The sequence below is a fragment of the Aspergillus fischeri genome, genomic scaffold, assembly GCF_000149645.3.
Source record: "Aspergillus fischeri NRRL 181 1099437636245 genomic scaffold, whole genome shotgun sequence".
Classification (NCBI taxonomy): Eukaryota; Fungi; Ascomycota; class Eurotiomycetes; order Eurotiales; family Aspergillaceae; genus Aspergillus; species Aspergillus fischeri.
Window position 1 is genome coordinate 13,895 of NW_001509773.1, and position 26,533 is coordinate 40,427.

At 50.1% G+C, this 26,533-nt stretch overlaps 6 protein-coding genes across 6 annotated transcripts, besides 6 other annotated features; 3 read left to right on the forward strand and 3 right to left on the reverse strand.

The window, feature by feature from the left end:
• Window positions 1–6,070: 6,070 nt before the first annotated feature.
• Window positions 6,071–6,826, reverse strand: NFIA_101250 (uncharacterized protein; the record flags this gene model as incomplete). The annotated part of the gene is made up of 2 exons (XM_001266537.1): window positions 6,071–6,548; window positions 6,651–6,826. The coding sequence occupies 2 exons, from the start codon at window positions 6,824–6,826 to the stop codon at window positions 6,071–6,073; spliced, it is 654 nt and encodes a 217-aa protein (XP_001266538.1).
• A 495-nt stretch (window positions 6,827–7,321) lies between these two features.
• On the forward strand, window positions 7,322–8,065 carry NFIA_101260 (uncharacterized protein; the record flags this gene model as incomplete). Its single annotated transcript, XM_001266538.1, has 1 exon — window positions 7,322–8,065. The coding sequence occupies one exon, from the start codon at window positions 7,322–7,324 to the stop codon at window positions 8,063–8,065; it is 744 nt and encodes a 247-aa protein (XP_001266539.1).
• A 169-nt stretch (window positions 8,066–8,234) lies between these two features.
• On the forward strand, window positions 8,235–11,892 carry NFIA_101270 (uncharacterized protein; the record flags this gene model as incomplete). The annotated part of the gene is made up of 4 exons (XM_001266539.1): window positions 8,235–9,213; window positions 9,248–10,316; window positions 10,424–11,390; window positions 11,473–11,892. The coding sequence occupies 4 exons, from the start codon at window positions 8,235–8,237 to the stop codon at window positions 11,890–11,892; spliced, it is 3,435 nt and encodes a 1,144-aa protein (XP_001266540.1).
• A 1,732-nt stretch (window positions 11,893–13,624) lies between these two features.
• NFIA_101280 (serine hydrolase domain-containing protein) lies at window positions 13,625–15,388 on the reverse strand (the record flags this gene model as incomplete). Its single annotated transcript, XM_001266540.1, has 1 exon — window positions 13,625–15,388. One exon carries the CDS (start codon window positions 15,386–15,388, stop codon window positions 13,625–13,627), a length of 1,764 nt encoding a protein of 587 aa, XP_001266541.1.
• A 1,074-nt stretch (window positions 15,389–16,462) lies between these two features.
• Window positions 16,463–16,868, reverse strand: NFIA_101290 (thioredoxin domain protein; the record flags this gene model as incomplete). Its single annotated transcript, XM_001266541.1, has 2 exons — window positions 16,463–16,781; window positions 16,837–16,868. 2 exons carry the CDS (start codon window positions 16,866–16,868, stop codon window positions 16,463–16,465), a joined length of 351 nt encoding a protein of 116 aa, XP_001266542.1.
• A 580-nt stretch (window positions 16,869–17,448) lies between these two features.
• Window positions 17,449–18,939: a mobile genetic element.
• A 561-nt stretch (window positions 18,940–19,500) lies between these two features.
• Window positions 19,501–20,346: a mobile genetic element.
• Window positions 19,780–20,355: a mobile genetic element.
• A 365-nt stretch (window positions 20,356–20,720) lies between these two features.
• Window positions 20,721–21,647, forward strand: NFIA_101300 (uncharacterized protein; the record flags this gene model as incomplete). Its single annotated transcript, XM_001266542.1, has 1 exon — window positions 20,721–21,647. The coding sequence occupies one exon, from the start codon at window positions 20,721–20,723 to the stop codon at window positions 21,645–21,647; it is 927 nt and encodes a 308-aa protein (XP_001266543.1).
• Window positions 21,648–22,243: 596 nt separating this feature from the next.
• Window positions 22,244–22,555: a mobile genetic element.
• Window positions 22,556–23,194: 639 nt separating this feature from the next.
• Window positions 23,195–25,732: a mobile genetic element.
• Window positions 24,980–25,528: a mobile genetic element.
• Window positions 25,733–26,533: the final 801 nt, after the last annotated feature.

A 26,533-nucleotide genomic window follows, 5' to 3' on the forward strand; every position in this document is an offset into this window, starting at 1 on the left:
GCAAATCAGGGTTACGGGAGATCACCATCGAGGAAGCGGATATACACACGGTGTGGAGAACTTTGATGCTCATATACCTCAGGTACTACTCCACAAGCCCATGCCCAAAAGCTGCTACGTCAGGTGCGTTATATCCTCATCCCACAGTGCTATACTAACAAAAAATGCAAGACACTTTGCGAGGTGAATCTCTTCATGCATCGGTATATTTTTTGTCTCAGCGCTGGGGCTTATCGCAAAGCCTCCAGAAGCTGGCTCTGCGAAATTGCACGGTTAAAGATCAAAGCCATAGCAGATATATACGACGGAGGGAAACATCAGAGGTGTTAGATCGCCATTGATTCTGTATATTTATCTGATGCAAACTGGACTGGTCACAATGTCGTTCTCCTTTTACTGGGGTTATTATCCCGTCCTTCACCCCTGAACCATCGAAATTAACCAGGTCGTCGAGGTGAAACTTGGCCGAATGCTGTACAAGACATTGAAAAAATAGAATCAAATAAAACTTTACGGACAGCCGAACAGGCCCACAATCTGAGAGATGTGTTATTTCTCTCCGAGGGAGAAATCCGCGTTATGAGCCCCCTCTACCCTATAGCCATCTATTTATACGAGCACTAGAACTACACAACTGTAGAACGGCCTGGTGTTTCGCATCTACTTGGAAGCCGCGCATCGTGACCGTATAGTCTGCTTGCTACACAACGTAGTGTCAGTCTACGGGATGGAATATAGACGACATTGGGCATTGGCGTTCCTCATGCTATCACAAAGGACGACACAGTTCAAAAGTATAGCTCCAGTAGCACGTGATTTGAAGGATTACGCCTCAATAGTCAATGCTGTCTATGACCCCTCTTTACGAGTGTGGGAAGAGAAAGATTTCCATCTTATGAATATACCGGTAGCTCAGAAGCCGATCCTCTCGAATCTTGACATATATAAGCAAACCCGCTCTGCTACTCCAATGATCAACTCTAGGGTTTTACTTAAGCTCGCGCGCGCATGTTCAACTGAGTTGTTATCAAATTGACCTTGGTATACATATCCCTGGTTATTTCTGTAAGCTCAAAAGTGGTGTGCCCACTAGTTCTCCACCCTTACATGCGCCATTTGCTTGCCCTTGTTGACTAGAGTTATTGTTTCATGCGGGAGCCACAGTAGCATCTGGTCAACGTAACATCAATGACAATGTCAGCCTACCGCATTGTGGGCAACGTTCGTAAGATGATAATAGTCTTCTAAACCATTGCCGATGAAGGATAAATAGAGTGAGACCATCGTCTACGCTGCTACCCTAGGAGAACCTGGTAGGACAAACCAGAATGTCTGGAGAGGAACTTCTATTCCCCTACGCCGATAGGTGCTATAAGCAAAGGCTCTGGGAGACAGGTGAGGGTGCTGATGCATCCATTGTCATAGGTGGCTTCAGAATTCCGGTCCACTCTCCGATCTTGGAGGAAGAGAGCCGATATTTTCAACGCCAATTTCGTCGAAGTTTCCAGGAGACAGGCAGACTCGAGTTGCATTTTGATATTAAAAATGTCAATACGGTGTGGCGAATTCTGGAACTTATCTATGTCGGAACATACTCTAATGAGTTCTGTCCCTTATCTTACCTTTCCGGTTAGGGTTCCTGTTCTCCTCCATGTCCTAGTCATACTAACAGTTACCATAGACGAAGGAAATGAGCTTGCGCTGCATGTGTCGGTATACAACCTGGTGGTGTCCTGGGGATTATCAAACAATCTCCAAGGGATTATCTATCAAAAATATAAAAATACAGCCGAGAATAGCTGGCAGCTGTTAACCTTTCTGGAGTTCGTTAACATGATTTTCAGTCTGCTGGGAGAGAACGGTATGGTCTACACACCGGGGATGTCTATCATTGCCTGCGATTGGTTAGACCCAAACCGGCTACGAGAAGACAAAATCGCACAACTCGTCATCCAGCAACTCGAAACCAGGCGCGAGGCTTTTGAAGACGATTCATCAATCATGTTGTGCCAGTCGCTGCGGAATTCCCCCGTATTACTGAGGTTATTTTTGCAGCGTTGGCTAGTAGCGAAGGGAGAATCCTAGCCCGACATATATCCTTGGAACTTGGTTTTTCGATCTAGGCACCAAACTGTGTCTGTCAGGCGTGATAAGCTTGTTCTATTTAGGGTTATGCAGCTTCTAGACGCATAGCTACCTGTTTACTGATAGTATACGGCCTTTGATATCTCGAGCAGTGCCCTTTTCAAGAACAGTAGTTGCTGACAAGTTGAACCATCATGAATTTATCTGCCAGTGGACAGTCTACGTTCTCCCGAAGCGTTTATGATTAGATTGATCCAGCGCCGCCTCGGCAGATACCGGCTGAGAGTGGGGATTTGTTAGTAGAGTGAACTTGAGCCTTTGTGCCAAAAGTGACAATTGAGCAAGTATCATTCGACGTGTATACATGCTGGTGAAACCTGCCCATCATCTATTCTTTCTTCCTGAGAGCAGCGGCGTATAACAAGAGAAGAGTGCCATGCTGAGTACGGCTGCCCTTGTGCTTTTTAACTGATGTGCTCATCACCACCTATCAGCACTGTCATGATGAGGACTCACCATTAGACCTCGCCAAATCGCGGGTTGGGCTGGGTTCTCAACTTTTCGGCCCGCCCATGGGTAACCCAAGCTGGGTTTGGGGTGTCCATTACCTGCCCATGGTGTCGAGTATCACGGTGGCTGAACCTTATGGCAGGGATTGGGAACAGTATATATATGAGGCATCCCGCCCCTGTAAAAGAGAAATCCCTTAAGAAGAACAATCAATCAATCTAATCTCACTTCAACAGGGTTCTTGGCGGGTACCCATGGGCTTGGGCGGGCTTTGGCGAGGGTCTACTCACCATTCTGGATCAATCACGTGATAAGAAGTTTAGCCCTTGAGCATTTACTCGCGTAGCCAGAATTACCGCTATGCCTCTTTCATCCTTACGTTCACGGTAGCTTGTTATGTGCTCTTGGCATCACCAACTTTGTCAGCAAGTGGTGATGAGGGCTCACTCCTCGTGATGACATGGTATGTGGACAAAAATGACTGGCCAGATTTGAGACGATGGCTCATTGGCAACCGCCTTCCTCATTGTCTCAGGGTGATTGGGATATTGACGGCGAGTTACCCAATTTTGCCGCGACTAATCCATTTAGCTTGGCCAGCTATCCTTCTCTACAATTGCCAATTGCTGTTGGCATGCGCGTGAAGATCGTTGCGGCCCTTAGCTTCAACTTCTCAGCGTCTCTCTCCCCTGTTGTTGAGCGTATGTGTCACTTAAAATGATAGTACTTCTTCATTGCTTGCACGAAGTCTGACTATATCTGGCTGTGGCTGACTAGAGGAACAGTGCTACGTAACTGGACCTAGACAAGCAATAGCAGTCGGCCCTCATTCCAAGAACAGCCGCCACTGCAGCGTAAGCTAGCAGTGGTCGACTGGTAATTACCCTAACGGGCACTGTATAAGCTGGACACCTAACCCATAAATTTTTGAATTTGGTATCGGAGATCCTTAGCTGAGTTCTGGGACGCCAATCCAGGGCAAAGGATAAGTAACCAGGCTTAGATGGTCGAATTGTATGGCGGTAGCATACGTAGACACAAGATGAACCTGGATGTCCTTCCGTATCCGCCCCGATGATTGCAACTGTTGGAAGAAAATAGCGGTCCCCCCATCGGAATCATCGAATTGGATTGCTTCCACTGAGGGATGGCGAGCCAGATAGAGCAGCACATCTATGGATGTAGATGAGCTGCAGTGCCGGATTGCTATCGAATGTAGTGACGGCGGTAAAGACGCTTTCATGGAGAGTGTGTTACAGTCCACACCAAGCCTCTGAAGAGCCGGAAAGTCTCTGAAAGATCCAAACTTTGGGGTCTCATCGTATGATACTCGGTAGTTATGATCCTGCACAAGAAATTCTCCCAAGTGATCTTTGTGAAGAAGCAAAGCCTCATATATATCTGGAGCACTGAGTGGCATAATGCTTATAAAAGCCTCTTCGCGAAGCCGAGGATGAAGATATTGGAAGCTCACTAGACGTTTGCAGCTCCTGATCACCACACATATAGCTTGTGAACCAAGATTACATCCTTCAAGCAAGATATGCTCAATAGGTAGATTGGATGCCTGTAGATGCAGTGCAGACAGCTCGCATGAATAATTCCTTAGAGATAGCTGAGATAACAGCGGAAAGTGTGGTATGATTTCCCATATCTCAGGCCCACAGTTCACACATTGAAAGGCTCGTAGGCGTTGGAGGGGAAGATCGCCTGAAGAGAGCAGTCGCTTCAGCTCGGGCAGCAGATTTGGGTGTCCAGGTATTGCAAATTGTTGTATGTTTGATGCCTGAGATAGCAACGGAATAATTGAATTGCGTAAGGCTGCAATATCATCATCGCTGATGTCATTGATAAGAACTGATTTGACGCGTCGACCAAGAGAATGGTCTCTTGCGATCATGTTCAGGAATGAGTGGAATCTTCTCCAAGTTTGCTTTGGATTGCTGCTCGCTCTGAACGAAGCGTAGAGGACAGGGAGGCAGGCTTCATAGAGGCGTTTAGAAACAAGACAGGTAGATATAACCGCTGAGGGAGATAGAGCCTGAAAGATAATCGTCAGCACCTCGTGTGGCAGGTCACTTAGAGTCGCCATTGGGGCATGTGAGTTGAGCTGGTCGGCTGGCAGCAGTAAAAGTGTTCTGTCTTGCCAGTCGTTGGTGACTCCATAAATATATTTATGGGTTCAAGAGCAAGGCTGATGGCAAGTGCGCCTAGCCCCGCGTGCTGTCGGCCACAGCCACACACACTACAGCGCCGCACGCCCACTTGAGGCACGCTCTCCACGGCTTAGTTCCTTTTGCTAAGCTCTCTTGATTCTCCCAAGAATTTAGCTGAAAGATTTGGTCCATCGTGCTAGATGAGCAATAGATGAAGTGCATAGGACACACTCAGGGCTCGGGATATTCAAGGACTTACTCTTCTCACTTTCGGCCCTTGAGGTATTCTCACTGGAACAGGATAGCTTACACGGCTAGTTGAGTCCTACAGAGTGCATACAATATATTCTGTCATGGTTTGTGGTGAAGCATCAGAATGGAAGTTGTTCTTATTCCAACTATAGCACAATGCATCAAGCTGGATTGGTATCCGAACAAGTCCCTGGATTAGCCAGTGGCTCCGAATAAATGAATGAATTTGATCGATAATATCTGAATCCTTCATAGTTTTGGCCAATAAGCCCGCACCTGACTCGGATGAAACCCGACAGTCTCTAGTTCTAGGTCAAAAGGAGCAAGACCAGACATGTTCACAGCATATGGGCGGGATGTGATGACCACATTGTCCTGATACAATAGGCTGTTGAATACCTCAGTCAAGTCAGTGCCGGAAATACTGCGATATCCTGATATTTCGGCAAGGCCGTCCAATAACCAGAGAGTTCTTTTATAGGTTGGATTCAAAACCGTTTTCCAAAGCTTGGAAACCAAATCATCACGCTCGGCTTGGAAAGAAAAGTACTCCCGGCGGAAAAATTCATCCAGGCTTGACATCCCCTTGAGCTTTCGCAAAAGTATCCATATCACGCGATCAAAAAGGGCGGCCCACATCCGTTGGTGGTAAAAGTCATGCACAATCTTCTTGGAGAGTGTTGTTTTCCCAACACCCGCGCGTCCGCGAATTAAAATCCGTCTCGGTTGGATCATTTGGCCATTCGGAAGTTGTCGGTCACGAAGTAGGTCTGGGAGTGTGACTTCCCTTTCAGGAGTATCTGCAGTTAGTTTCAGGCGACTGAATAGTGAGAACCTTGAAGGTGGTGATTCCTCTTGCAACTTTGTATCCTGGTTCTTATGTTGGTATTATATTATAGAAAGGTTGATGTAGCATTGATCCATATCCAGAAAATCTCCGGAAAGGCGCTTAATCTTCAGACGATTGCCCATGTCATAGTATTCCCGCAATTTGATATCGACTAGTTCACCGGTCAGTGGTGTCCTTTGTACCAGTTCTGGCAGAGATCAAGACATCATGCTGCTAATCATTGGGGCGAAGGATTCTTTGATATGAACACTTTTGCATAAGCAGCAGCAGCAACAGCCGTATACTCTTGCCACTTTTTGTTTTTATGGGAGTCGCAATAGTCGCATATTCCTCGAATCACAAGAGGCTGGAGTTGATCCATGAACCCGGCAGCTTCCATTTCGAAACAGAGCAAATTCAACTCTTGCGCAATAGAGTCTCGAATTTTGGCATCCTTCATGACCTGATCACCAGAAGCAATCAAACCGTAATGGAAATCAGGCATGTTGGTTTCTCGGGGTTCACGGTCTACTAGCTGGTTCTGGTCACACGTAGAACAATCTCGTGTTCCATCGGGGTGGTCATATGTAGCTCTGAATAACCGGTCATCTCTTGGTCGGATATATTGTCGTCTGCTTTCGCAATCAGTCTGTACTGCATTGAGTACGTCACTGGGTGTTGGCCCGTTTGGCAGGGGCGACATAGGCTCACGTATACTGTGGCCTCGTATAGCACGATGGTACTTTCCGCCGAATAAATATCAATACCTCCGCCATATGGATTAGTTCCGCCCTTCAAAGCAAACCGATGGTAAGAACGAATAAACTGCTCGCGAGTCCGTCTCCTCGGCATATGTTCCAAGCTGGCAGTGACTGGCTTCGAATTTGAGGATTCCTTGGAGGTAGAGCACACGCTCTCCAGACCGCAACACTTCTAGAATGTATGCTGCCTCTTCTTTATCCTCGGTTTGTCTTTTCCCTTTCTCACTATCCATGTTTCCGAGACGCCAATCGCACAACATTCTTCGCTCCATCCTCCACTGTCCCTTGCCCTGTAGGTATTGAAGTCCGTTGCCACACAGCCTAGACAGACAGCTATAAACGACTCATGTGTAGCCGTACCGTGTCTCAGAATGTGTCTGGATTTCATCGTCCAATGAGCCATTGTAACATACTGTCACTAATCTCCCATCGAACCCCGGTACGGTACCTCACGGGAACCAGCTCCCCAGGCCTGTTCGGAGTGTTCGGGAAGAACGTGACTATCGAGATATAATTCAAATGTATTGCGGACTAGCGACCAAGAACACGCCTTTTACATAGATGCCATCTGAAGCACATGTCCGTGGCTTGTGCGCGCCCTCTCCACCACGTACAGTTTGCGACGATGCGTACGCGAATATATAACCCGCTGATGGTTGTCGGTCAGTCCTTGATCTTCCGTACGATCCCTTCCATCAAGCCTCGATGGCTTCGTGAAGCTACACTACATGTCCGATGCGACTTCCCATCCCCGTCTACCCACCTGCTCGCGCTGCCTGCGGCCATGGGATCATGCTTGGTATAGGACCTGTGACGCCTGCCGCCGCCGGCGTCGCCGTACTGCCCCTGCTGCCCCTGTTGCTCCTGCACCAGTCCAGCGTCCATGTCTGCTGCTCCCCGTGCTCCCGCCGCTACAGGCTACGCCTCTGGCAGAGCCCGTCCAGCCTCAACGTTCACTGAACCTTCAGCTGCCGGACACTCAACTGGCCCCGCCTCGACCGGAGACTGCGCGCCTGCCTGGTGTCCTTCCCGTCGCAGACGCTGTCGAGCTGCCACAGCTACCACTAATTGAGTCGGTCCACCAGGCTATTTGCTCTCAGTGTGACCAATCCTGGCTGTCAGCAGCGGCTGCACAGCAGCTATGTTATCAGTGTCGTGCTAGGGCCGCTGCTGTCAGGGGACTCTTATCCCGCGCGATTCCCAGGCCGACCCTCCCCTGGTGGGATCGGCTGGCGGCGATGGTCGTGACCCCCTTCTCGCAAGGGTGGTCGAGGATCTGCTCCTTCTGTAGTACCGCCCTCCTGTCTACAGAGGAAGATGGATGGTGCTGCGGCCAGGGGCGTAAACGTTTGCCGCGCCTACCCGCCTGTGATGACCTCCTACACCCCTTTCTGGAGCGGTATCTGTTAAGATTCCATAATAAGCAAATGAACGAAGTGAGAGTTGACTCCAAGGGAATGGACTTTCGCTAGTAAGTAGAACTAGGAAACTAGGTAGAGAACTGTATGCTATATACACACTGGAGAGTGGTTGGTGCCTGATAGCCGAGGTACCAAGATAGGCGCCATTAGCGGGGTAGGTAACCCACAAAGCACTATATCGACGCCTTTTTCATTACAGTATCAAGGTCGCATCTCACGCATGAGTCGTCAACTCAACAACCTCTTTGCCTTCTCCGTGATTGGGACCACTGGTCGCTTCGTGCCGTTTCAGGGACTCGCAAATGTCGTCCTCGAGGGTCGCGTCTACCACCGCTCGCTGGACATCACTGATAAAGGTCATAGCATGCACTGGTTCCTGTACGATGAGGCGGCACGCGCTGAGCGTGCCCGGGAGCAGTCACTGCCGGAGGACGCTGTGAACACTGTACGCCAGTTCCTGGACCGAGCGAGTCCGTACGTTCGCACTCTGCGCCATGCCTTGACCCAGGTGAGTGATGAGGCCATGCCACTGGCAGTGGAATTGTCAGTGCCACCGACAGGTGGTGAGATCGCTGCCGTTATCAACACGGACAGTCTCCGTCACGTGAACCCTCGCCAGGTGGTCTTCTTCGGCCGAGGAGGTCTGCAACCGCGGTTCGTCCCCATTTTGTCCTGTCAGTATGAGCCGCTGCAGTATCCGCTGCTCTTTCCCCATGGTACACGCGGCTGGGGCTATATTGATAACTTCCAGAAGGCCATGCCTTGCACGCAGATCCAGTGGTACCGCCACCTCTTCCTTTCCGATCGGCGCTTCCAGGTCCTCGGCCGCCTGGCCTGCGAGTACGCCGTTGATATGTTCTCGCGGACGGGGGAGGAGCGATTACGCTACCTGCAACGGGGGCGCCGTGTCCACGCTACATCAATGGATGAGGCCGCTGACCCTTTAATCCCTGACCTCTTCCAGAACAAGATTCCGGCGAGCTTCATGGGCTCTCGCGCCTGGGCCTCTGACCAGGTGACAGACTCACTGGCAATTGCTAGGAAGCTGGGAAAGCCATCAATCTGGTTAACCATGACGACTAACCCGCAATGGTCGGAGATCCAGTCGCAACTCCTACCTGGCCAGGATGTTACTGATATCCCAGCTGTCGTCTGCCGCGCCTTTCGAGCTCGGTTGGGGATCCTGAAGGCCTTCCTGCGTAAGTGATTCGGGGAGCTGGTCTATGAGATCAGCGTCGTTGAGTTCCAGAAGTGAGGCCTGCCACACGCCCACATTGTGGGTGAAGTTCAAGCAGGAGCCGCCGCTGTCAGCGCTCGATATCTTCATTTCCGCAGAGCTGCCGGATGCAGAGCAGGAACCAGATCTCTACCGTCAGGTAAGGCGCTTCCACATGCACTCACAGAACCACCTGGCCCGTCCAGGGTCGCGCTGTAACCGCAACGGCCGATGTATTTACGGCTACCCGCAGCCTATCACACCCCACACGCACCTGGACGACCTGGGACGCGTGCACTACCGTCGACGGAACGCCGACAGCTGCTGGGTTACACCACATATACCCGCGCTGCTGAAGCTTCTCGACTGCCATATCTATGTTGACGTCTGCTCCACGGCGGTTATCTTCCTCTATCTATTTAAATACCTCTTCAAGGGCCCTGATCGCACCAGATTCAGCCTTCACAACATGGTGGACGCTGGGGATGAAGAAGACATTGTCAATGAGTATAAGGATTATATGAGCGCGCGTTATCTGTCTGCCTCTGAGGCAGTGTACCGTATCTTCAACTTTGAAACTGTGCATAAGAATCCGAGTGTCCGCTGCCTCCCAGTCCATCTGGAAGGACGTAACCTCGCCAGGATGCGCCGTCCAACTGCGCCGGGATTCTCCACGATGAGTGATCTGTTATGGTACTTCCAGCGTCCGCCTACAGAGCTGTTCCAGCAGCTGACATATATGGAATTCTTCAGCCGCTACTACTTTGAGACCTTGCCATTAGACGACCCACTTGATAGAGGCCAGGTCCTGATCACCGAGGTGGAGACAAACCAAGGGCTGCGGCAGAAGGTGGTACGGCGACGTGCAGCTGGGGATATTGTCACCCGGATACAGGTCATCCCACTGCACTACAAGGAGCAGTTTTACCTGCGAGCGCTGCTACAGGTGCGCCCCGCGTCAAGCTTTCAGGACCTCCGTACTGTCCACGACCATTGCTACGCAACCTATCATGAAGCGGCTACCGCTCTGGGCCTGCTCCGGGATGTCAGCGAGGCTGAATACGCCATTAGTGAGGCCATCGCTGCGTATAGCCGCCCCTCGCAGCTCCGCTTCCTCTTTGCGTATCTTCTCCTGGACCTTCCATTCCCCGCAATGCAGCTTTGGACACGGTTCCAGCGTGACCTCTGCGCAGACTACGGGCTCCATCACCATCGGATGACGCCACTAATCTGGCTCTGGAGGATATAGCGCGCCACCTCTCCTCCCAAGGTTCTTCCCTGGCCCAATGCGGCTTACCGGAGCCACAACGCCACCACTATGGCTCTGAGGTGGACCTGGAGCTCAACTTCTTCCATCCACACTGGGCAGTGCTCCGTGCCCGTGCTGACGCGGCCCGTACAAGGATGAATGCTGACCAGCGGTGGATCTTTGAGCGTATCCTGCGCCAGCAGGATCCACATGGTGCAGCCTGCTTCTTTGTCGACGGCCGCGCTGGGCGGGGCAAGACCTTTCTGATGGCTGCCCTCTGTGACCGGGTCCGTGCTGATTGTGGTATTGTCTGTGTCACAGGCACGACTGCGCTCAGTGTCATCCATTACGAGCGCGGTAGGACCGCCCACTCTGCCTTTGGTATCCCTGTGCAGGACAGTGATGAGGGTTTGGAGTCGAAGATTAGTCTGTATCGTGCGCGTGCAGAATTGATCCGTCATGCGCAACTGATCATCTGGGAAGAGCTACCAATCGCGGAAATGGCCGTGCTGGAGTGTGCAAACCAGCTCCTCCAAGATATCAATCAGCTTCCCTTTGGTGGAAAGACCTTCATTGCACTGGGTGACTTCCGCCAAGTGGCACCAGTGGTCCGTGGTAGCTGTCGCCCATCTGCCACGCTGAACCACTCTGTTCGCTCCTCATATCTCTGGGACCACTTCGACATCCTGCGTCTGACAATTCCGATCCGGTATGCGGGGGATGTGGCTTACGCCACCTGGGTGGACCAGGTCGGTGATGTGGTGCTGCCATTCGAGGCCCCTGTGCCAGTGCGGCATCTGCGGCATCTTGAAAACATGGATGGTGCTGCTAGATTCCTATTCCTTGACGACTCCCTTGCTACCTCCCCTGACGCTGTCCGCCGAGCATTCCTGAGCCCCTTCAACGCGCGGGTAGATATCTTCAACCAACTGTAGCTGGACTCCCTGTCAGGGTCTTCCAGTAAGTCCTTCCCCTCTGCTGCCGTCTGCTCAGCATACTAACTACAAGGAAGCCGCTTACTACAGTCATGACACAATTAAGGAAATGGACGAGTCCAGCTTCCACCTACCGACCGGTGCAGAAGCTGATCTTCTCACCATGTTACATGAGCCTGGCGTCCCACCACATAACCTCTCTCTTAAAGTCGGCTGTGTCGCGAGCATCAGGGGCAATCTCTCCATTGAAAAGGGCCTGGTCAAGAATGTGAGGGTGCAGGTGGTGAACTTACTTGCTAATGTCGTCCAGGTGCGCCTCCTGCAACATAATCAGCTACTGACCTCTCAAGCTACTGATGAGGAGATGCAGATCTTCTGCCTCCCTCGCATCACCTTTGAATTCCGACCGCATCGTGCCAATTGGACTGTCCAGCGTCGCCAGTTGCCAGGGTCTGACGCTGGACCGCGTCGTGGTTGACCTCACCATGCCAGTATTCGCACATGGCCAGCTCTACACCAGCCTGTCTCGCGTCCGGCGTGGAGCTGACATCCGCATCCTCCGGAACCCTTGGGAGCGCGACGAGCCAACGCTCACCGTGTTCCCTCCCTTCAAAGGTGTCTTAGCCGCACTAGTCCCAAAGCAGTTATCAACAAAGAGCAAACTGCATTCTTATTGTTTTATATAGCTGCAATTGTTCATTGCCATCCTTTTAGAAGTGTTGATGGAATCATCAAGGTTTCAATTGCCTTTCAACTACAGGGCCAATCAGTGTCACCACATCTCTTCATTGTTAGCCAGTCCAATAGCCTAGTCACTGTAGCCTTTGATGCAGAATATTCTAGAAAAGCCATTGCTTATTCAGTAAGTACTCTCCCTAAAGGAATAGCCCATTCATGTTATCTTTGAGTTCAATAATACTATACGAGTATTAATATTCAGCCTGTCTTCTCACTATAGTCACCACCTTCACTATAACACATTGTCTCAAATTCTCTGCAGAATGAACATGACTAACACAAAGGTCATACCAGGCCATTTCAAGATCTAATGAAGGGACTTCTCGAGTATTTGGTATAGGACGGAATTACCACTGTGAGAAAGACAAGACCCATTGCTGCTTCAGGCATCAATTGCTTCCTTAAGCGAAAACGGCGAGAGGATACAGATAGCATGCGTCCACCGAATACAGCTACATGATAGGGAATACTCGACTGTGTTTTCAAATACTGTTAGGAATCACGCTCTTTTTAATCCACATTGAATTGTGCGGGGCCCAAGAGGGGATCATCATATGTACTCAGGACTTCCGTCCACAAAAGGCTGAGCAACAAGTTGCCCGAGCAGACTGAATATGAAGGTTTTGTCGGATTCCGTTTGGCAGTAGGCTTCTACGAGATTATCGTAGATATTCTCGACCATTGGCTGCAAGCTGAAGAGTCTATCGATCTCAGGTGAATGACTATCAGTGATTTGTATGACCGATCAATAGACAAATGAACCCAAAGTGGCAGTATTTCGTACCATGATTACTATGGATGAGTATGCAAAACCATTTAGCATAAGTGCAGCCGCGCGGCGCCGCGTCAACGGAGGAAACTCTGCCGATGAGTGGACAGCATATCAACGACAATGCAACGTAGGAGTTGACAGATTATCTGCCGGCTGACTGAAAAGTCCTGCTGTGTCACCAGGAGCAACGATTGTGTAACCCTCCGTTCGCCCTCGCAACGGCTTGTTCGACAGTTCCACCACTACGGGACGTCTCAGAAAGGGTACTAAACTCCTCTATCGGTTCATTATGAAGAATTTGGCGTTCCATTTCGCGGTGGTCAAGTTGAGGATACTATCATGTCGGACACAGTGATGGGCGGCATGTGAAGCTGCTGTAACTGTTGATTTCGCTCATTTACAATGTGGTTGGATGTTTTGGACTTTACGGAAAAGGAGGCAAACGGCGTGAAACTGAGCTCTCGATTTGAGGAGCCACGGAAGTAGGATCCTGCAGCGAACTAAAGGACAGTGAATGAAGATAATGTGGCGATTGATCGCCTGCAAAGAGGCACTCGCCCCATTGTTGGGATCAAAGGGCTTGTCATATACTTGGAAAACCAATTGAGCTAACGTGTGATGAAATCTCACTGTCTCCAAGGTAATAGTCCCGGCCAAGAATGCATTCACCGAAAGATATGCCACAGTTTTTGCCACTGGCTCAAAGTTCCTGCTTGATCAGATGTCCCTCCATTATCCCTCCCTCTTCCATCTGGTCCGCACGAGTCAAATTGATCCTCAAGGCGGTCAATTCCACCTTTTCAAACATGCCAGTCTCCTCGTCCCTGTCCCAAAAGACAACCTCGCTCAAGGGTCTTCCCTCATACATTATATTATCCACATCAGTAATACAGAATTCATCCCAAACGCGGGTGGAACCTGACCATAAGCCAGCGTTAGTCTTGTGTTCGCTCGATCGCCCTAAAACTGGATCCGGGGGCGCCCTCGGATCCATCACGACTGCAATCCTCCATATCTCTCCTACTTGCTCCTCCTCGTCTCTGTAGAGACCGGATGGAATCAACTGAGCGTGTAATTGTGCGTTCCCCAGGTATTGAAATTGGTTGAATATGATGCTCAGCACATCTGTAGAATTTGAAATCCACTCGCTGATCTCGAGGCCATGGGTTGATGTGTAGATCAGTGTTAACGAAGAGTTGGTAGATGGGGAAGTGTATCTCCCCACATATGTTTCCTTAACCTGCCGAGCAGCAAACTCATCAGCCGCCCGAATCAGTGGAACGGTGAGAATTTCCTGTACTACATCGAGGAATGTGTCGCTTCCGGCGGTGAAAATCGTGATACCCAGATCGAATTCCGGCACGAGGAGGATGAGAGTTCTGTACCCGGGGAGACCACCGCCTTTGGTGAAGAAGGTCACTGTCCTGGTCCTCCGCTTATCGTCCAGGAGGAGGATTCTGTCGGTGCGGTAAACCTCCCACGGCATGCCGTAGAAACTCCCCATCCCAGCTGTGAAGGATACAGGTAGAAGCCAATTCAGCTTTCCATCCGCAATGTCTGTGAAGTTGGCGAGGACATAGCGGAGAAAAGTTGACATGTCGTTCGAAGAAGAGTATAATCCGCCGGCGGGATTCTGCACGCCCAAGTTGACGTCGAAAAACGATGCATTGCCTTTGGGAAGCACGGACACTTTGTCCGGTGGTTTGACGAAGGATGTCTGAGACATTCCCAGGCGATCGAAGATCGAGGTTGTTATATATTCTTCGTATGTGGTGCCGGTGACGTTCACTAATACGAGCCCGAGGAGGTCGAATGCAAGGTTTGAATACGCCGACTTCGTGTTCGGGGGAAACAAGGCAGACCTTCTTGTTAAGTTGTCGATTAATTCCTCTGCCGTGCAGGGCTTAAGATCGCATTCTGTAGTTGTGTGGACGACGTCGGGGTCCGGGACCCAGTCGCGGGGGATACCAGAGAATTGGCTTGCCAGGGATCGGAGTGTTATTTGGTCCCACTGGATACTAGGAGTTCTGTGGTGATGCGAGCTGCGAAGTTGAGGGATGTATTTGTCCACCGTGTCCTCGAGGGACAGGTTCCCCGCAGCATGCTGTTGGAGTAACCCCAGGACGGTGAAGACCTTGGTGATACTTGCGATACGATAGCGGCTGTTCTTGTCAACTCTCTTAACTCCAGGTCGTGTGAGATTTTTGTCCTTTGCGGTATGGAACATCGACCATAAGGTGGACTGCGATGAGGTGATTTCAATTGAATAGGATGTTGTATTGAGGTTGTTGGAATTGCGGACTAAATCCGAGAGCGATGCTTCTACTTCGCTGAGAGTGTCCCATACCTCGAAGGACTGACAGTTGTAAGATAGAGGTGGGTATAAAGGGGACTGGGTGTAGCAGAATGCCAGGATGGAGGAAACGAGGTTGAAAAGTGTGAGGATGATAGAGACCTTGGTCATGATGGCTGATGATCGTAACCTTTATTTGATTCAGGCAGTAGATCTACTTCAGTATGGGCAATAGAGGCTTCTGGGAGCAGTGATACTCCGCAAGAAATACAGCCAGAACTTAGTTCACTAAAGACGGGTCCATTGGTGCGCCAGGGAAGGAAGATAGGCTATATATAATTCCATGCGCTTGTTTACACTACTAATGCCACCGACTCTCTTGGTGCCGCTTCATCTCATGTCAGACCCCATTAGGCCCAGTATATAGGTGGTCGTACAGCTCTCTTACTTTACATGGATAAGAATCAGGCTTGATCACCGGAAGTGCAGGCTCAAGACAAAGACAACAGAAGCCATACTGTTGAATCATAGGTAACATTACTGTCTCAACCTACACAGATTGATAATTCATATTCAACATTGATCATAAAATCATCAAACTTGTAACACATAGCGGGGTATATTCTCGCGCCATCCCACATATTGACTCGAGGAAACGGGTGGTGTAACAGATAAAAGAAAAAAAGAAGGGGGTGTCGGAAGGTATATCATGATATCGCAGATGCTAAACAAGGAAATAGAATCAAAGCCAAACTCTAAACCGCAGACCCGTTCGGATGGCTTCAGTGATGTCTGCTATAGGTGACGCGGCATACTCACGGTATGCATCAATTAAGTACACCTGAATGGGGAGAATAGTCGCGGTCATGCGGCAGCCTATCCAGCCAATACCGACAACCGGCATCATCCAATGCAGATGCTTGTCGGCTGACCATCCATACCAGCAAAAGCCGATGGGGAGCAGCAGACTTCCAGGGATTAGTGGGCGAAGTCGAAACTCAGGCTCAGATATCCCATTGTTCTTTGCTGTGAGACGGGGTAAGATGCTATCAGCAAGGGCACCAATGCGAACATATCAATGAGAGCACCCACGCCAACTCCAATGTAGACAAGACCAGAAGAGCCCTCGCTGAAGTAGTACGTATCCCGGTATACGGCGGTGATCGTGGTGAAAAGTAGAGATATCCAAACACGACACCTATGATATATGGCAGATAGAGACCAAGAGAATATAAAGCAGGATGACTAGAACCTGCGGACCCATGTAGATTGAGAACAGCGCTGGCCTTCCCGAATTCTTGGAAGGGAAACATCTGAGGCTAGTGTCAAAACGTCTGTGCCGTTCTTGACAAAGACAACGATGGGCAATTCTGTGCTGGAAAGGGCTCTGGAGAGCATGACGTGCTTTCTGACGTCGACTCGGTAGAACTTGACGCTTGTGAACTCGTCACTCAGCTCCTCGATCTTCCAGGCGACAGCCTTGCACTTGTCGTCCAACGGGGAAAGGAAAGTGACCACAACGGGCCCAACTGAATTCTCGACTTTCTGCTTATATTCCTCGTCCCTGGACGGCACTTGGTCAACGTGATTGTAATTCCAGAGAAAGGTAGCCAACGTACGTCATGAGTTCAGTGCTAGAACCACTAGCCATGCTGAATGGCGTAGAAGTGGGAAGGCGGTCGCAGTATTGTGGTGGTGGTAGTGGGAAGAACCTGGAGGGATAGTCGAATCGGTGGGCTGGCGGCCGAAAGGCTTGCGATGGGCGCCGACAGAAGGAGGGGACGGGGTTTTGGATATGCCCTGGCTGGATGTAAACGACTGTGGGAAAGTGAATAGTACGTTAGTACTAACCAAATTCTTGTGAAATGCTGCTCAAAGGCCACGGTCACCTGACCAATCATCGCCTGGTATCAACATTAGACCACGTGACCGATGCCTCTTTTCAGTTTGCCTGAGTTGACAAGTCACCATACCATGCCTGTGGCGTGGAAAGTTCTGGCAACACAATACATCGGAAAGCATCATAATAGTATTTGACGTAGCACTGAGATGGTTGGATTCCCTAGCTAGGAGGCCTAACCAGCGATGAGATAGGGGCAGCGGGCTGACTAAGGTAGTAGAGGTCACGTGACCCTACGACACGGCCCCCTCAGCACGCTGGCGTTGAGGTCTATCTAACTTCCTAAATAGGCAATATCTACATTCCATTAGGTGGTTACGAGCACTCGTGCCCTAAACCCTTCGAATGCCGCCTTCACTAGCGGTTTCGTCAGCCAATCAGCGACGTTATCTGTCCCCGATATCCAATGTAAGGTGATTCTGCCTTGATCCACCGCCCATTTGACGAAATGATAGCGATTATCAATCCATTTGGTAGTAGATCGGTATCCCGGCTTCCGTAAGATATCTAGTCCATTGCTGCTATTGGTCCATATTGGAACTGGTGAATCATCTTTGATTCCAAGCGCGGAGGTCAATCGCTTAAGCCACATGGCTTCTTTAACCGCGCCATCAAACGCGACGTATTCGGCAATCGTAGATGAGGGAGCAACGATTGGCTGAGCCTTACTACTCCATGAGATCAGTGCTCCACCGAAGAAGAAGATATACGCCTCAGTAGATCTGCCGTTCTCCTGATCTTGGAACGATGAGTCAACGTAGCTAATTAGCTTCTGATTGGGCGAGGCGCCTAGCTCTATCGCTAGATTGGGGTGACCTTTGAGGTATCTATAGATCTCATTGGTTGTGCTTAAGTCGGCAGTGTTTGGTTTGGATTGGCTTTGCAATCTGCCGATTCCATAGGTCAGATCTGGCCTTGTCTTGACGCTTAGCCAATTGATTCTGCCGGTATGTTGCCGATAAGCGAATTCGTTGATTCGATCGGCATCTTCGGTTGGCTGCCAGCCGGGGGTTATTAGTAGATCTACTGCATGGCAATCGGTCATCTTTGCATCGTGCAGAATCTTCTGGATGTATGGCTCTTGTGATAGGCTAATCGTTCGCTTAGCCTGATTCCTGGTGATCTTGCAGCTAAGAAATCTAGTTGGCTCCCCTAGTTCTTTGAGGCCGAAATCTTTCTTGAGGCCTTGTTTGATCTCATTCAGGAGGCTATGACTCTCTGCAGCCATTATACCGTCGTCAACGTATAGGAGAATGAACATCTTTGAACCTTTCATATAAACGCAGGGGTCCTTGAGCAAAGGGGTGAAGCCCAGCTTCTTTATCACTTTGGTAAAGGTCTGGTGCCAGAGGTAAGCTGATTGGCGGAGGCCATAGAGAGCTTGCCGCAGTCAACAAACCCAATCTCCCTCAACGGCGAAGCCTATTGGCTGGCGCATATAGATCTGGCGCTTCCCCAGAGCGGCATGTAGATAAGCGGCGGTTACATCGAATTGTTCCCATTCTAGGTCCCAGATTGCGATAAGCAAGAGAACAAGCTTAATAGCCGATTCAGTGCTAACCGGCGCGTGGACCTCATCGAAATCACGCCCTATCTTCTGGAAGTTGCCGCAGACGACCCATCTTGCTCAGTATTGGCTGATATAGCCGTTGGCGTCTAATTTGAGGTCGTAGACCCACTTCCCCGGAAGTGGTGTGACGTTAGATGGTCGCTTAACGACCTCCCAGGTGTTCTTCTTGGTTAATTTACCTATTTGGTCTTCCATAGCGGCTATCCAGTGATCTGCTTGCGGTGATTGGATTGCTTAATCATATCTTGTTGGTATCTTGACTTCATGTCCCTTGATCTTATGAGGGATAGGCGCGGCGAAGAGGGCTAAGCCATAGCCTGATTCATTGTCATCGAAATAAGGTTCTTGCGTAATGGCGGCTTGAGCCGTTTGCCAGTCGCCTAAGCGAGCAGGGCTCTTGCCCTTAGTTGATCTGGATGAGATTCGCCTTGGTTGCTCTTCGGCGTATGCAGCTGGAAATGCTTGCTCTGCAGGCAATGCTATTGGATCAGGTGTGTCCATTTCAATGGTTTGGTAGACTTCTTCTGTCTGTCCAAGATTGCTAGTAAAATCGCCTGTCATCTGGACATGGTCATCAACTCCCTGAATCTGCAGCTGTATTGATTGCTGCAGCTCAGCATCCGGGTTAATAGTTTGGATTCTCCCAGTTATATAATCTGGAGGAGGTGGCAGAGCTAGGAGATTCTTCCCCGCATTTTGCTTGCGCCTATCTCCCTGCAGAATCATGGTAGGGCCTCTCGGCTCTTTCGGCAATGACGGTCCAATCAGTTTTGTTAGATCATCTCCAGCTGCTGGTCTGGGGTAGTCATTTCTTCCTTCATGGAATACAGCATCCCGTGTTCGTTTTATTTTATTCGTTTCTGGATGCCAGATGACGTAGATATGGCCATGATCGCCTTCATAGCTAATCAGATGGCCTACTTTGGCGTGGTGTTGCCATTTCTGGCCTTTAGCTCGATCTTCAATGGGTATATGTCGATAAGTGAGGCATCGCCAAATTTGTACGTGCCTTAGCGAAGGCACTGGATTGGGCAGCTTAAGCGCTTCGCGCCATTGCTGTAATGGAGATTTAGTCTGGCCAATCGGAATCAATCGATTCAATATATAAACGGCGGTATCTATTGCGTATGGCCATAGCTCTTTCGGTAAGCCGGAATTAATGAGCATAGTTTGGGCCATCTGGGTGACGATTCCGCTGCAGCGTTCGATTGGTCCATTCTGTTCTGGTGATCTAGGAGCGGTTCGATCTACCGCGATTCCCTTCGTCCTTGCCCAATCAAATGCCTGGAAATGATCTCTGATGTTATCTGCATGGAATTTGATTGGATATTTGCCGCGTTAGTTCTTGACTGACTTAGCATAAGCGATGATGTTATCTTTAACCTTATTCTTGCGGTTCTTCAGCAGGCTAAGTGAGATTAAGCGAGTCTTATCGTCCAATAGGAGGAGGTAGTATTGATAACTGTGAATGCCTTCTCCACCAAAGCTGAATATATTGAAATGAATGACATCACCAGCATGTTTGGCTCGCGGCATTGGATCTTGGCTAACAATTCTCTGTGCCTTACCCAATTGGCATGGGGGGGCAGTGTGGATCTGAATCTTGATAGATTTGGAACTCCCCGTTGTGCCTGAGAGTTGAGGCCATCTTCGTAACGCTGATATTGTGACGGCCCATCACCATCTCTCATAACCATCCTTTGTCACCTCACTTACCACTTCTGGAAGTTTGATCTGTTTACACTATTGCTCTGTGATATCTTTCTACTCTGTGTACATACTTTTTCTTCCTCTTTTCTAGACTTAGTATTCCTTCCAAATGCTACCATATCTTTTGATTTTGCCTGAGCGAATGTGATATAATACTAAGTCTCTTTCCTCCTTACCTTCCTTCTCAACGAGAAAGTTAAGATCCAGCTAAAAAACGCGCTTCTCTGACGAGTTAAGCACCGATCTGCCTCTCTCAACGAGATCTCTTCACCCTGCGTGCCAACGACGCCAAACGGTTGGATGAACCTGACGAACGAATTGACATGGCTAGACCTAACGAGACCCCTCTTGGACCCGAGAATCGAACCGAATCTCAAAATGAGAATGACCAAGAACAGCGCGCTGAGCCTGCCTGCAGATTCTCTAGACGTCTGACTGCACTACTTAGCCAGACGAAGAATGGAGGATTCAATGAAGACACCAACGAACTCGCAGAAAGTATCTCCTACGAAGAATTCACTGCTCACTGGCAGACAGACCCTGTCCGCTGCTGGGAAGCCATTATCCGCATCTACACTGACCTGGATGCAAAGGCTACCCTATGCCGTGACGAAGCGACCCTCCTGAACGAGCAGCTTATCGAGATCCAGAACGAGGTGGATACCCTTAAGGACCAGAAAGAACAGATTACTATCGAACGTGATCAGACCCTGGATCAGCTACACGCTGTCAACGTCGTACGCGAGGAGATACAGACCAGACTGGAAGAGATTACCCGCGAACGGAACGAATTTGCCCTGCAAGTAGCCCGTGGATCTAGCGCAGGAAACACTGGTTCCCAGGCCTCGGCCGCCAGTGGTAAGTCGGCAAAGATTCCAGACCCCCCTCTCCTCAGCGATGGGAAGGATCCCCGTTTTGAAGATTGGCTACTAGCCATAAAGCAAAAGCTTCAGGCGAATGCTGATCACTACCCAAACCCCATGATGAGAATTACCTACATCACTAGCCGGACTGAGGGCAATGCCCGGAAGCACATCACCCCTCGTCTCCGCGAAAATGCTGTTAACCCATACCAGGATGCCACTGATCTCCTTAAGCACCTCGAGAACGTGTTCGCGGACCCAAATCGTGAGAGAGTTGCGAAGCAGAAGTACAATACTCTCTATATGAAGCCCTCTACCAAGTGGAATGATTTCATTTCAGAATTCCTTTACCTTGCAGCCGAGGCAGGAGTTCCAGAAGACTCCTAGAAAGATGATTTGTACAACAAGCTTTCCCTACGCATGCAAGAGTTGACGATGCCTGCCTATAATGACGACGACAAGACATTCCGGGAATTTACTGACTACTGCAGCCGTACCACTACAAACATTGAGAATATGGAACGGATCAAGGCCCGAATCAATGGTGGAATAAATGGTCGACCCAGGGGAGCAGGACCTTCCTCTTCTACTCGTGCTACCACCCCTGCTGCGGCTACCAGCCCGCCTAATAACCCAGACACGCGTGGAAGAACAGCTACCTCCTCTCCTGCCCCCAAGATCCTCGATGATGATACTCGGAAGCGCCTAATGGCTGAGGGCAAATGCTTCAAGTGCTTCCAGGTGGGCTATACCAGTCGTGATTGCCCTACCAAGCAAACCATGCAGTTAAAGATACTGGAGGGAGCTGCTGAGCCAACTCCACAGTCGGAAAACAAGGAAGCCTAGGAGAAGTCTCCTTCCTGGGCAGAACAAGAATCGATATGTGCAGTCTAGACTTACGGAATCTTTTAGGACACGAAAAAGATAGTCTCTCAATGGAATCACACGTCCTAGTCAATGGCCTTTCCGTATCTACGCAAGCACTAATCGATACTGGAGCAAATGCTTACGCTTGTATATCCACGCCGCTTGCCATCTGCATTTCCCAGCGGTTTAGAATCCCTACCACCCCCCTGGAAGAAGAATACGCCGTGACCGGATTCGATGGGAAGCAGTCGATCCCTCTCACACATGTGATTATGCTGACCCTAGCCCTGGACGGTCGAATACTGCGTGGAATGCCCTTCTTAATCTTGGACCTTGGTCAGCATGATATCATACTGGGACGCATGTGGTTAGCTGAATGCCAGATACTAGTAGACTGCGCGAAGAAGCAGTTAATCTGGCCGACGCCAGCCCCTTACCAGGAAGAGGTCGCCATACATCTGAATCAGGAGGTCCCTCGGCCTCCCTCTAATCAACGCCCAAGAGAATACCTGCCTCTGACTCCTCCCCCATCACCCTGGGGCTACTCCACCGGAGTTAATACTGCCTCTTCCCCTACATCTAACAGGGAACGCTCCGTTCTGCAGCGGCGGAATGTCAGATTCCGCAAAGCTCCCCATATGATTGCCAGGAGTTCTGGAAATAAGATCAGTTGTCAGCTTGAGAAAGATGTCCCTGAAGTTGTCCCCTGATATAAACCCCCGCGAACAGAAGACATGGACCGAAGACACGGTGAGATAAAAATGAATCGAGCCTTGCATGGCAGGGAACCCGAACCTATCCTAATCCAACAACCCCCCTCACCCCTGCGGAAGATTACGGTGGATATTGCAGCCGTCGGAGCAGTAGCCTTCCACCGCTACGCCCGCAAGAAGAATATTACGATCTTCCTCACTTCCTTGCATGAATTGGATAAGATAATCGAACTAAGATGCGCTGAACACCCTCCTTCCCATTCTCAGCAGTTAATGATTGCAGTCCAATCCCTCTTCCCTCCAACAACTGATCAGCAACCAGACCCTTCCGGCACTCCAGATACTGATGAGATAAGTGAGATCAAGCGAGCCTTGCCGGAAGCTTATCATGACTTTGCAGATGTGTTTTCAAAAAAGGAATCAGACATGCTACCCCCCTACCGCGGTGATGTTGACCATAGGGTGGAACTGGAGCAGGACAACAACGTGGGATATGGGCCCTTGTATAAGATGAATGCGGAGGAGCTGGAGGCCGCACGGGAATACATATTGGAAAACCTTTATAAGGGGTTCATAGTGCCCAGTAGTGCGCCATTCGCGTCCCCTATTCTCATGGCAGAGAAGCCAGGCGGGGGCCTCTGGTTCTGCGTTGATTACAGGAAGCTCAATGCTATCACATGAAAGGACCGCTACCCCTTGCCATTAATTGATGAGATTCTGGAGCGCATCTCCAGAGCAAAGATCTTCACGAAACTGGATATACGGCAGGGGTTCCATCGAATCCGGATGGATCCAGCCTCGGAGGATCTCACAACCTTCCGCTCCCGTTATGGCAGTTTTAAATACAAGGTTATGCCCTTCGGACTGACTAACGGGCCTGCCACCTTTCAGCGTTTTGTCAATAGCATCTTCATGGATTGCCTGGATGAGTACCTGACAGCGTATATTGACGACCTCCTGATCTATTCCGATGACGCCCTGGATCATGAGTTACATGTAAGGGCTGTTTTGCAACGACTGCGAGAGCATGGGCTACAAGCTTCCCTAAAGAAATGCGAATTCCATGTTACAGAGACGCGGTATTTAGGCTTCATCATCTCTACTAAAGGCATCAAGGTGGACCCAGAGAAGATTGCTGTGATTCAGCAATGGAAGGCACCTGCAACAGTCCGAGGAGTGCAATCCTTCCTAGGCTTCTGCAACTTCTACCGACGATTCATACATGCATACAGCCGTTTAGCGAAGCCCTTGGTTGCGCTGACTAAGAAGGACACTCCTTTCATCTGGTCCGAGAGCTGTCAGCTGGCTTTTAGGCAGCTCAAGGTGGCCCTAACAGAAGCGCCTATCCTGGCCCACTACGATCCTGCGTTACCCACTAAACTAGAGACTGATGCTTCCAATGGCGTCGTTGCAGGGGTCCTCTCTCAGTTACGAGGGAGGGAGTGGCACCCAATTGCCTACTACTCAAAGACAATGAGCCCTGCGGAACAGAATTACAGCATACATGATCGGGAGCTACTGGCCATCATCCGCGCGCTGGAAGAATGGCGGGCGGAACTGCAAGGACTCCAGCGATCTGACCCTTTCAAGATATTGACAGATCACCAAGCACTACAGTACTTCATGCAGAAGCAGCGGCTCAACCCCCGCCAGGCCCATTAGAACGAGTTCCTCTCCAGTTTCCGTTTTCAAATCGCATATCGACCAGGAAGACTTAACACTTTAGCTGATGCCTTATCTCGGCCCGAGGTCCCAACCCAGGAGAATGATCACCGAGTTCAGCTGGTACTGAAGCCTGAGAACTATGACCCGAGAGTGCTGGCCCCTATCGTGCCGAATTCAGTACCGACAATAGTAGACCGAATTCTACTGGCAAATCGGACAGATAAGAGCCTGCGACCAATGAGGGAGCTCACTCGTCAGGGGCATGACCAGTGGACAGTCAATGCTAATGATTCCCTACTCTTCCGCGGACGACTGGTGGTCCCAGACGTGAATGATCTCCGCGCACATCTATTAGATGATATCCACCGTCAGCCCTCTACAGCACACCCAGGAAGGTTGAAGACTAAGCAGCTATTCCGGAGCTGATACTACTGGCCCAAGTAGAGACAGGATGTTGACAGATATATTGACAACTGTCTAGTATGCCAGCGTATAAAGACACGGAGAGACCTGCCGCCGGGCCTGCTCCAGCCATTACCAATTCCGGACAAGCCATGGCAGCATATCACTATGGATTTCCGCTCCTTCCCCCGCTCAAAGACCGGATTTGATGCTGCTTTTGTTGTAGTAGACCGTCTAGGGAAGCGGGCTGTCGCAATTCCATGTCGGAAGACCATTACTACCACAGAAATGGCCCGTCTCTTCCTTACCCATGTTTATCTATGGACAGGACTACCAGAAACGATCATTTCGGACCGTGGAGGTCAGTTTGTCTCGGAATTTTGGGATGAGCTTTGCCGTATATTGCAAATCCGCCTTAAGCTCTCATCTGGCTATCACCCGCAAACCAATGGACAAACAGAAGTTATGAATCAATGGATCGCGCAACGATTACGCCCCTTTGTGAACCACTACCAGGATGATTGGGATGAATGGCTACCTATATTGAACTTTGCTGCAGCCGCCCTACCGAGCGAGTCTACCAGACTGTCCCCGTTCTTTATGGAACGAGGTTTCGAACCGCGTACGTCATTTGATTGGTCCGTTACCACGCCGCCATCCAGACTTGATGTCAACCAAGAGCAGGCCCAGCAGTTCGCACGGCGGATGGAAGAGATATGGGAGTTTGCCCGCCGGAGTATGGCCGCGGCGCAAGATAAGCAGTCAAAATTTGCTGACCAGCACCGTCGCGATGTTGATTTCGATGTGGGAGACCATGTCTTCGTCATAACAGCGGATTGGGCGGTTGCCAGACCAAGCCGTAAGCTCGCTGACCAGTGCGCGGGCCCGTATCGCATCCTTGAACGAATTGGCAACGCCTATAAGCTAGATCTACCCCCTTCAATCAAGGTCCATCCCATCTTTGCCCCAGAGAAGCTGCGCAAGGCCGCATCCTCCCCTCCTTTGCCAGGTCAGATCCAGGATCCTGCGCCGCCCATGGAGGTTGACGGTGAGGAGGAATGGGAAGTGCAAGAGATACTAGCTTCTCGTCTACACTATAAGAAGCTTCAATATCGCGTCAGATGGTTAGGACATGATCTGGATCTTACATGGTATCCAGCGCGGAACTTCAGGAATTCCCCGCGATTAGTTCGCGACTTCCATGCGCGATATCCGGACCTGCCGGGGCCCCCGTTACGCCTACCGGAATGGCTTCAAGCAGCTGAGGATGATGAGTATCTGCCTGATCACCCTGACGATGATCATCCCCGAATGAGGGCATCCAGGGCCTAAAGGGGGGGGTAATGTGACGGCCCATCACCATCTCTCATAACCATCCTTTGTCACCTCACTTACCACTTCTGGAAGTTTGATCTGTTTACACTATTGCTCTGTGATATCTTTCTACTCTGTGTACATACTTTTTCTTCCTCTTTTCTAGACTTAGTATTCCTTCCAAATGCTACCATATCTTTTGATTTTGCCTGAGCGAACGTGATAGATATGACCTAATTGTCGGTGCAGAAGGCTGTATTCAATCTCATTGGCTGCAGCGGCTATGGGTGGGGCTGCTAGCTTGAGCCACGG